At 51.8% G+C, this 10,891-nt stretch overlaps 1 protein-coding gene across 3 annotated transcripts; it reads right to left on the reverse strand.

Annotated features, from left to right (window-relative positions):
• Positions 1 to 1,657: 1,657 nt before the first annotated feature.
• itcha (itchy E3 ubiquitin protein ligase a) lies at positions 1,658 to 10,839 on the reverse strand. 3 transcript variants are annotated; one of them, XM_047036824.1, is made up of 24 exons: positions 10,821 to 10,839; positions 9,135 to 9,200; positions 8,699 to 8,840; positions 8,307 to 8,431; positions 7,656 to 7,787; positions 7,470 to 7,518; positions 7,173 to 7,354; positions 6,768 to 6,975; positions 6,356 to 6,451; positions 5,976 to 6,150; positions 5,678 to 5,747; positions 5,446 to 5,530; positions 5,189 to 5,317; positions 4,952 to 5,024; positions 4,738 to 4,809; positions 4,379 to 4,467; positions 4,070 to 4,229; positions 3,640 to 3,773; positions 3,378 to 3,518; positions 3,140 to 3,260; positions 2,911 to 3,015; positions 2,689 to 2,785; positions 2,296 to 2,368; positions 1,658 to 1,959 (listed from the first exon to the last, which is right to left on the reverse strand). In XM_047036824.1, the coding sequence occupies exons 2-24, from the start codon at positions 9,157 to 9,159 to the stop codon at positions 1,860 to 1,862; spliced, it is 2,583 nt and encodes an 860-aa protein (XP_046892780.1). In that variant the 5' UTR covers positions 9,160 to 9,200; positions 10,821 to 10,839; the 3' UTR covers positions 1,658 to 1,859. The 3 variants fall into 3 exon arrangements, with proteins under 3 accessions (XP_046892780.1, XP_046892777.1, XP_046892779.1); XM_047036821.1 differs by lacking the exon at positions 10,821 to 10,839 and adding an exon at positions 10,530 to 10,744; XM_047036823.1 differs by lacking the exon at positions 10,821 to 10,839 and adding an exon at positions 10,478 to 10,744.
• Positions 10,840 to 10,891: the final 52 nt, after the last annotated feature.

Raw genomic sequence — 10,891 nt, forward strand, 5'->3', positions numbered from 1 at the left:
TTTAAGAACCAGAGCCACAAAATATGATGGTCTTTGAGCTATAGATTTTGTGCAGTCACTCACTGCCATCTTACCCAACGTACGTTTCCTCAAAACATACAGCTGGTGAATCTTTCTTTCGCAGGCATTTGCTACCCTTTACGTTGGGACAAAAAAATGCAACGCTTGCACTGATTATAAAAACTAGTATTTTCTATAGAGCTGTATTACAAATCAGAACCCTATAGAACTAGGGCTAATGGGCCCGGGCATAGACTAGTCATTTTCAGGCTTCTTTTAACTTTTTGGTGTCATATCTTAAACCTTAAAACATTCCAAATATTCTAGGTTTAATGAATCCTTTTATCTCATCAACACAATTCTTGAAAAGAGTGGTACCCGTCAGTAGGAGCAGAAGTGTCTATTCATTGGCCGAGCAGTCTCATCCATGTTCTCACACACACACACACACACAACGCTCCCACATCATTAGTAACGCCTCTGATCTGTCGTGGAAACAACTGGTAGGTTTGGCTCATGTGTTATCCTCTGGGTGTGCCTCTGGGCACCCAGTCCTGGAGAAGCAGCCTCGTGGGCGGGGGGGTGGGCGGAGGTCAGATCTTACAACAGCCAACCTGGTTTACCCATCAGACATGTCTTTTTACCTAGAAGGTTTTTCCCAACCTCTGTATTCGAGGTTTTGATAACATGAGCTGAGAGAGAGAGAGAGAGAGAGAGAGAGAGAGAGAGAGAAAAGAAGTCCTAACTGCTTCTAAAGACAAACTTTGGATATTATGGGCACAAAAAATGTCATCTACAAAAACTATTGCACGTGAAAATATATCCTCTTATTACTCCATTCACAACTACATTACTGTCCACACACACACACACACACACACACACACACACACACACACACACACACACACACACACACACACACACACACACACACACACACACACACACACACACACACCAACAGGTAAGATCCTTGAGAGGGCTGAAGTTAGATTATCAGTTAAGGGGGGGGGGGAAGCGGGACAGCTTAATAAGTTAACATACTGCAATCTCTAAACGTCGACAAGCGACCGAAGGAACGGGGCGCTCGCTTTGCGAATGCTACAGAACGCCGTCCGAGCATCCGTCGGGCGGTTCTTCTCGCTTGGTGCGGGCTCAGAAGGCTGAGGGGAACTGAAAGGGGTTCAAAAGACGCTGAGGAAGTGCATAGGTCAGTCTGACTCTTCCGTGATCCATGAAACACTGCAGTGGGATAGGACACACACACACACACACACATGTACAGTGAGGTGCACACATGACTAGGCGAGGGTGGAAGCCCCTTCCTCCCACGGGCTCCTCCTGTTCCTGACAGGCGGGCTGAGCGGGCCGGGTTAGGCAGGCAGGACCTGGGTCGCATAAGTCAGGAGAGAGGGGTGGTGGTGGGGTCATCACGATGGAAACGGAGGGGTGGGGGGGTTCGTCAGTTCTGCGTCGGGCTCTTTAGCTGCGGATGTGGTGTGCGTGTGTGTCCTTGAGCAGCTCTCGGCTGCAGTGAGACAGACACAGAGAGAGAGAGAGAGAGAGAGAGACAGAGAGAGAGGCAGACAGAGAGAGAGAGAGAGGGGGGGGGGGGGGGAGAAAGGCAGAGAGAGAGAGAGAGAGAGAGAGAGAGAGGGGGGGGGAGAGAGAGGCAGATAGAGAGAGCGAGAGAGAGAGAGAGGCAGACAGAGAGAGAGAGAGCGAGAGAGCCGCCATGTCTGACCGCCAGACAAAGTGCCTGAAACCACAGGAAAGGGAACAGGAAGGTGCTGTGGGCACAGTGGTGTTGGGAGGCCAGTCCTCAACAGCCTGCTCCCAGCAGCATCACAGTGATGCTACTCCTGGCCAAAGCCCTCCGTCTCCTCGATGGCAAACATCAGCTTCTCCTTCAGCTGCTCGTAGCTCTTATAGGGAGGCAGGTCCAGACGGTTAAAGCTGCGTTTCAGACAAGAACAAGAAAAACAACAAGATTTGTAGTTGTTTATTGTTCACTGTACAAATACATGTTTGTTTTATTTTTTACATCTCCACACACACACACGTTATGGCATCTGGCTGAAGACTTGTTAAAGGCGGATGCATTGCTGGAGTAAGAATAATTTAGTAGTGGCTACTAAATTTAGAACTAAATTTAGAACTGAACTAACCCAACTCTAATCCACTTCAGTGTGTGGATTTGGTACCTCGCAAAAGATACTCCAGTAACTTTATAACATCTTTGAAATGTTTTTCCAACTTGTGTGTTCAATCAATCACCACAACTGAACTTACCATGTGTGGCTTCTTGGAAGCCAGTTCTCCTTGCCCACTTTCTCTATGCAGAACTTCTGAGGGCCGTTACTCCCTGGAGAGAGAGAGAGACAGAGAGAGAGACACAGAGAGAGAGTGTGAGAGTGTGAGAGAGAGAGACAGAGAGAGAGAGAGAGAGAGAGAGAGAGAGAGAGAGAGAGAGAGAGAGAGAGAGAGAGAGAGAGAGAGAGAGAGAGAGAGAGAGAGAGAGAGAGAGAGAGAGAGAGAGAGAGAGAGAGAGAGAGAGAGAGAAAAGAGAGGGGGGGCAAAGCAGAGGGTGAGATGTCGTCTCAGCTCTCCAAGGCTGTCCTCTGTTACACAATGAATGTCAGGGGTTAGGGGAGGGGGGGGGGGGTGTTCCTTCTGGAACCTTACCCATGAGGTCAGCAAAACCGCCCATAGGGAGGCGACAGGTTCCCGTCACAAACTGCAGCAGCCTCATGCGCTTCTCATTGTCCATCTCCTTCACAAACTGAAGAAAAGACATCCAGGGTCACAGAACAGACAGTGGCTTCGACCCAGACAAGACCATGGGGGGGGGGGAGAAGGCTGCCGTTCTGACGGTCCAGACTCCTTATGTCTGTGGTGCTTGCTGACCTGCCAGAACCAGAGGATCTGCTTGCTGCTGCGGGCGTAGTGTCTGTAGATGGCGTTCCTCTGCCAGTCCACCAGGTCGATCTCCTGCATCCCACACAGCATCACCTAGAGGTGGGGGGAGGGCGTTACAACTTCCACCAAGGAGCCCAGCGTAGATTCATTATGCATACGTGTTTGAATGAACGTGACCATCTCGATTGATCGCGTGGGCCGAGGCCGCGAGCCGTACCTCCAACTCCTTGGCGTCAAAGTACTGCAGGTACTGCTGGGGGAGGACTTCATTAAAGCCTTCAAAGAAGGCCTGGGTCTGCTCCTCCACACCCCGGGAAAGCCTCCACTCTGCCACCAGCCTACACACACACACACACACACACAAGGAAGATGGAGACACCGAGTTAGGAAGTCAGCGATTCCCTGGTAACAGTCCAAGGTGCCGTGTGCTTCTGGAGAGTGGAGGACCAGCCTACCGGATGTACTCCTCCTTGTTCTCCTCGGTGACCAGAACGTTCCCTCCGTCGGGCTTCAGCTCGTGGGTGGTGACCTCTCCCAGGATCTCCTTGTCCACCGAGAAGTACATCTCCAGGCCGCACTCCTCCAGGTTGTTATCTCTGAGGGGGACACATATTTCACAGAGCACCATCATCATCACTGTGCTATTTCCTGTGAATCCTCGACATCGTTTGTTATTTAAACCCCTGAGACCTAATGCCCCCACGGCCCCAGACTGACTTGATCCAGATGAGGGAGTTGTAGAACTCGGGGTCGATGGACTCCAGGTCTTTGAGAGCCAGGGGTTTGTTCAGAATGCGCTTGTAGAAGGGCAGGGAGAATCCCGTGTCAATGAACTTCCCATGGAACAGAGCCTGGAGGGGCGACGGGGGGACACACACCCAGGAACATCAGTATATTGGTAAAGCATTCGAAATATGAAACTAATGAAAAACCTTTCTATAGACTCATTCAACTATAGATTTGGACTGAAGCTAATCCGTGTGGGATGGATGTCCAACGTTGGGACTTCTTTCCCTGCTCCTCCAATGCTGCCACCCCCCAACTTGAGACACAAACACCCCCCCCCCCCCCCCCGCCCCACTTCACAGAAAACAGCTACAACCCTCCAGCACCGGTACGGAGGGTTACATGGTTGAATGGACAGTACCATGGCAATGAAGCGTCCGATGAACTTGAAGTACTTGAGGTGGTCAGGGTTGATGTAGGAGGCAGGGTTGATCTGCAGGCAGTAGTTGTCCTTCCCAGCGTACTCAAACAGACAGTACATGGGGTTCAGCACCTCGTGGGACAGCAGGAAGAACCACTCCCTGCACACATACACACACACACACACACACACACACGGGGACACGCACACACAGACTATTTGGACTGGTTCTCCGGTTGGAAAGTAGAGCGAGTCCAGGGAACGGGGCAAGTCCCGTGGCGGGCTCATTAAAAGCTGTTGTGTCTTTACCTGGCTACGCCTCCATAGTCCAGACCCTCCTCTCCTGGGAATATGATCCAGAGACGGCGTCTGAGGTCTTGTGGGTGGAAGCTCATGATCTGGGAGAGACAGAGAGAGAGAGAGAGATAGAGACACAGACACAGAGAGAGAGAGACAGAGAGACAGAGAGAGAGAGATAGAGAGAGACACAGACAGAGAGAGAGAGACAGAGAGAGAGAGACAGAGAGAGAGACAGAGACACACAGAGAGAAAGACACAGAGAGATGTAGAGATGAGAGAGAACGAGAAGCCTGTTAAGGCAGCAGCACAGTTCCACAGGGGAGGACCGGAGGAGCAGGAACAGTCATGTGATCTAAACAGCTCCTCACCTGCTGGAAGGAATCCTCAAACAGGGTTTTGCGGGTGACGCTGATCTTGATGTGTTGGGGCATTGACAGTTGCTGGGGAGTGAGGGAGAAGCATGTATGTTAAGCCCCGAGCAAGACAGATACATTTCATCCATAAAAAAAAATATATATATATATATATACCAAAGGCAGGCTACAGGATAGCTCAATCCACAGCAGTCTCTGTTCAACCTACCTGACACCAGAACCGGAAGTACTGAACTTTGGCTTTGAAGTCCCTGACGTAGGTTATTTGAGGCCCGTTCTCCCTGCGATGGACAAACGAGAGGGGCTTAAGTGTGTGTGTGTAAGACAGCCCGGTGAGGGCTGTCTTGGCATATGCATCAAACACACACCCCCCCCCCATTTGTGTGTGTGTGTGTGTGCGTCCACAGGCGTTTCCAACGCCGGCCGCTGCAGGGCCTGTCCTCACAGCGAGGACTTCCCTGTGCGAGGGTCGATGTAGGTGGTGGTTCTCCTGTTGTGGTCCACAAAGTAGGGGATGCCGTCCACCGTGAACCTCATCTCCCAGCCCTCGGGCAGGGGCTTGTCATTCAACAACCTACAGGACACACACACACACACACACAGAGAGACCACGGTGAGATGTGGAGGCTGGAGGGTGTCTCCTAACGCGTGCACCAAACATAGCCGACGGTCCACTCGTTGTGGACACGTGCGCTTCCTCACCCCTGCGTCCTGGGGTCCTCCCACTGGGTGGTCCGCGTCGTGTGCTGCACGAAGTACACCCTGCCGTTGCTGTCCGTTCTCTTCTCTGGCGAGACAGACACAGGGCACAGGCGTGTGAACATGGGGGGGTGGAGGGGGGTCACCTCTCTGGGTGCGGCGTGGCACACTGACATGTCAGTTACTGTCATGGCGAAAGCAGGGCCGGTTGCTGTGCCGCGGGCTCGATGCTTACCCCAGCCATGTGGCAGCGGCCCCAGTGGGTCAAACTCCTTATTCGGCGTGGGCGGAAGCTGGTCCTGGAGCTGAACGAAGAGGGAGGGAGGGGGAGAGAGAAAGGGGGGGGGGGGGGGGGGTGAGAGAGAGAGGACAGAAAGAAAGCAACAACAACAAAAAAAGAAGTCAAACAAATGACATCAGGCTAGGCATCACACATTCATCGCATATTTCTCCCCCCCCCCCTCCCAAGTGGGTGGGGTCTGGGCGTTGAAAGCCTCTCCCCAGCCGTCAGGTGACGCTCCTGTGCTCCTCACCCCGTAGATGAACCTCTGGTTGAACTGCTGCATGGCCCCCTGCAGCTGGCTGCGCTGGTGCTGCCACTCCTCGTAGTTCCGCACCGACTCCTGCGTGGGCCGCTGCCAGGTGGTGGTGCGCGTGATGTGGTCCACGAAGTACACCCTGCCCATGGGGTCCACCCGCCGCTCCCACCTGCAACACACACGCCAGGGGGGGCCTCAGCAGGGCAGTGACCCAGGAGTGTAAACCAAGCTCACCCCCTCCCAATGCTCCTGGGCGTTTCCTGACACGTGTTTGTGCCTGTCGGCTGCTGATTCACTGTGTTCACTGTGTGTGCGGGGTGTGTTGATTGTGTCGCTGGTAGACAGGAGGCGTGGATCCAGTGAGTTTCTTTTACCCCGCAGGAAGTGAGTCGGGTCGGTCCCAGGTGGTCCTCTTCTCAATGTGATCCACAAAGTACAGACGGCCGTTCTGGTCCACTCTCTGCTCCCAGCTGCACACACCCAGAGACACGCTAGAACGAGGGGCCTCTTCTTCAACACACTCCACAAACACATTTCAAACTGGAAAAGGTCATACTACTATAGACACCCTAAGGGAGCCCAGAGCAGCGTGGCACAATGACAATCGATGGATATCCATTGCTGCTCGACGCCTACATCAAACCGTTAGGGACAATCAGAGCTGTCGACAAGAGCTACGATGCTCCGTGCTAATGGGGCTTCAGTATTCACCGACCAACCCCCCAGCATGCAGCTGATAAGGGGGTTCTTGTGGCTCCAGTGAGACTGCCCTGACTCGGACCTTACCCTGGGGGCAGTGGTCCATTGGAGATGGGGCTGGGGCCCGGGGCTGGGGTCACTGCTGGAGCCTCCGCTGCAGGCGGGGCGCCGGGGGCCTGCGAGGGCCCAGCGGGGGGCTCCTGGTAGTCGGCGCTGCCGCTGGCCGAGGCCTGGGACAAGCCGTCGGTGGGCGGGGCCTCGCTCATCTCGCTGGGGGTGGAGCTGCTGGAGGAGGCTGGTGGGGGGGGGGGGGAGAAGGGGGGGGGGGTGAGGTCGCGGTGTGTGACGGCGACGGGAACAAGGTGCGGCTGAGGCAGGGAGCCGAGGAATGTCTGCGACAGGGCGTGTCGAAAGCTCTTTGTTGTCGAGCCAAAGGCATTTCTACCTGGTGTGATGAAAAGAAAATCGAAATCACTGTTATTCTCAGCTCACCTGGGGAGGCGGCTGGTCGGCGGGGGGTGGGGGGAGGGGGCCGGGCAGGTCTGGGAGGGCGAGAGCCACTGGAGCCCCCGGGGGACGGGGCGGGAGACCCCGCGCCGTTGACGGGGTGACCGTTGGGCACGATGACCCAGTCCTCGTTGGAGTCGCTGGAGGGAGACGTGTCTCTGCTGGACCTGGAGGGGAAACCAAAAGGACGAGGCGCCCCCACGTGAACCACACGGCCGACTCCCCGTGGGACTGGGCGTCGCCGGTCGAAAGACAGGGGGTTGGTGGGGGGCTGATAATCACCTGTTGCCACAGTCTCCGTTCTGTCTCACGTCCCCGTTCGGTACGGCAGCTGCGGGAGGGGGCACGACAGGACCAAAAAAAAAAACGTCAAACGTCAGTCGCTCCCCGACCTTTCGGTCGCGAGGCGGCGACGGCGCGGCAGAGGCCACACGTCCGACACAGAGGAGACGTAACAAAACTCCTCACCGCGCTCTCTCTCGGCTGAGGCAAACGTCTCAGGGTCCACCTGCATGCCGTCGAGACACACAGACAGGTCCCCCACGCCGTCCCTCGGGTCCCTGTCCGAGCACAGCTGCAGCGTCTGCACCACCTCACACACTGCGGACACACACACACACACACACACACATACATACATACATACAGACACAATCCGGAGAGCAGATGAGCACACCCCAACACCTTTGATCATTGCGAGCAGTCCAGAATGTTGACATGCATGTCATGGGTCACATGGCCGAGCACATGTCAAGCGTGTCTGAAAGGAGCCCTTGTAAAAGGGCAGAGTAAACCCATTCTCCAGTTTGACCTGAAAGGCCTTGCTCTAAGCTGGGGGCCAGCTTTAAATAGCTTACCATTGATATGCTATATAGACAGACTACAAAACAACCAATCTTGCTGGAGGAGAAACAAATATACATTCTTACACAAACAGGCTACTGAGTGTGTGTGTGTGTCCTATTAGGCACACTGTCCAGTTCACCACTGCAGAATGGTTTCGACAAATAAAAAGCATATCAACTAATACCGATGCTCGCTATGTAACCATGCCTGGCTAATAGTTAGCTTTGCAGGTGGAGGAGACTGAATTTGGCACGTACAGAGAGCAAAACTCACATTTCAGTTCATTGGACTTGAGTGTTTCACTGATTTCCAGGGTAGCCAACCCCAGCAAGATGTCCGCCTTCAGGGTCTGGTGACTCCATACCCGGAATACCAGCTTGCTAAACGGGGTGACTATTCTATAGTAGGAGAGGAAGCAGCAACACCAGAGATGAACCCATACGTAGAACAGTAACTCGACTTCAACTTGATTTATCCTTCAAAAGGAAATGAGTGTGCAGCAGGGCTCATTAATACTTCCACTTTCAGTGTAAAAAGGCTTCGATGGCATTACGATTGGGTGTCATGAGGCTACGATATGACCCATAATAGACATGGTAGCCTGCATGCAATGTGGTTCCTGCTACCGCAAAGGCCCCAGGTCTAACACACGCCACACAACTTACACTGTGAGGGACTGCTTCCATTTGGGGCTGTGGGTGTTGTTGCATTTTTCGGTTTTCTTCGACTGACCGTCCACGGCCACCTCCACGTACGGACTGGGCCCGAACCAGTTCTTTTTGTTTTCTCTCAGTTTAGCTGACAGGACTGCAGGGATGAGCGCGCGCACACACACACACACACACACAATGTCGGTTATCAAACAGGAGATTCCGACCACACTTATGTTTATTCGTCATGCGTCATATCTAGGTCGTTTGTTGCTGCGTTCCTATTGGAAGTCACTCCATGTGCTCCTAGGCCAATTCAGAGCTTCTGCCTTGACGACAAGCATTCACCCCATGGGCCCGTTCTTTCGAACGCCCCATAAAGTCTCCATGAATCACAAAGCACACCCATGACGTCATCAAACCAGACTCGGGCTGAAATGTGACAACTCACCAGTGACTTGAAGTTGTGCCTTCATGGTACAGCCATTCACCACAGCCTGGTTGGGCTGCGCTGGACCTACACCAACAACAACAACAAATATGACATCACAGGTAAACATGAGGCCAGGCTGACAGGTTTGCATAAAAGGCATTGTCCTTGTTTGAACTCAAACTGACCAGTAAACCAAGGAGCATTATAGACTAATGTGCTATTCCCTTAAAACAATTCAAATCTTTGTTGAGAGAGGATCAAGGAACTCAACCTGTCCCTGCAGCCCCTGGACACTGTGTGAATCCTTGTGGCAGCCCTGCTTGGCTAAATCTGTTCTGGATTACATGTGATGTAACACCTGGTGATGACAAGCCTATGCTGCGTACAGAACCTGACTTCTACTCTGTCAGTGATGGCCTGAACTGTCCTATCTCTAACAAACCCCTCGTCAGCGTGATCAGCCATATCATATCCCTAAGTAGATGCCAAGGGTTCCCCTTATTCCAACACCTACATAACCAGAAACACCTGAAAAGTCCGGTGGTAGCTGTGTGATTTAGAACATAGCATATGACTTCACGTTTCACTACGATTTTCAGTTACGTGATCTGCTAAGATGGTCCAGCAATCACGGAAAGGTTTATATTGCCACATCACATGATTAAATGTCCTGAGCTACCAGTCTAGTCTATGACTCTTAGAACACTAGATAATCTCTGGCCACTAATGACCCCATCCACTGTACACAAAAGCATAAAGGTTGGCCAACTTGTTATTTAAGGCACCACCAAATCTCTTTCCATAACACCATTAGCCATACATGGTACTGACTTGCTGGCATTGTTAGCTAACAAGATACACCCACGTCATATGGAACACTGAAAGTTTTTCTTTCTTTGAATTTGACAAAGAGTTATTAAATATATGAACTAATGTTGTCTGCTTTGCATGTCAATCTAGACGTATTTGTCCTGCAATGCGGACAACAACGAAGGTGTCAACAAACAACAACAAACAGTACTCTAGATATATCCTACTACTAGGCCGAATAGTTAGCACCAGCTAGCTGACAAGTGCAGATAGATTAGCTTGTCTATCAAAACGCAGTAGTAACTACCTAGCAGATTAAACTGTTCAGCTAGGCCTTGACGAGCTACTGAATATATTAACTTTGAGTCTGACGAGTTTATGTGTCCTGAATCGACAAGGGGTCAGATTATTGCTAGCTAGCATTTGCACGGCAAGCTTTTCTTGTTCAACCGGCAAGATACTGTAGCCGGTGTACTGTACAGTATTTACGTCTAGCTACTGTACTGTAGCGGGCTAACTAAACACACAGCGATATGATTGTAGCAAGTCACCTTAAGGTATGTTGTAGAGCTGGTTACACATGATACTTAAAATGAGAATTACCTAAAGACACAAGCAGACGCTCCCGTTGTTTGGAACAAGTAAGTACTGTAGCCAGCTGGGAGGGAGCTAGCTAGCTAGCTGGTTGGGTTGGGATATTTGCTAGCTGTGTGTGAGTAACGTGAAGCCAACGCCAACAAGTATTTTCGGATTTTCAAAATAATAGTCCCAATCCAATAATACCAAACCTCCTTAATCCCATTAAAACCTTCTATTCGTAAGGAGAATGCATTTAACATTATATCATTCAGACACCAAATGTTTCTGTTTCAAATCTGTTTAAAAATGGTTCACCTAAAACTCAGTAGACTCTCCAGTAGATGGCAGATGTGGAATACTAATCTAAAGGATGCAAATCTGATAAA

Source organism: Hypomesus transpacificus, chromosome 16 (genome assembly GCF_021917145.1).
Source record: "Hypomesus transpacificus isolate Combined female chromosome 16, fHypTra1, whole genome shotgun sequence".
NCBI classification, from domain to species: Eukaryota; Metazoa; Chordata; class Actinopteri; order Osmeriformes; family Osmeridae; genus Hypomesus; species Hypomesus transpacificus.

What these genes read in the sequence shown, in the direction of transcription:
- itcha (XM_047036824.1), bottom strand. Translation starts at nt 9,159, where the DNA reads ATGAAGGCACAACTTCAAGTCACTG. An exon ending in AACGGAGACTGTGGCAACAG is followed by an intron (nt 7,355 to 7,469) that starts GTGATTATCAGC and finishes TTTCCCCTCCAG; the next exon opens with GTCCAGCAGAGACACGTCTC. An exon ending in AACAAGGAGGAGTACATCCG is followed by an intron (nt 3,261 to 3,377) that starts GTAGGCTGGTCC and finishes GTGTGTGTGTAG; the next exon opens with GCTGGTGGCAGAGTGGAGGC.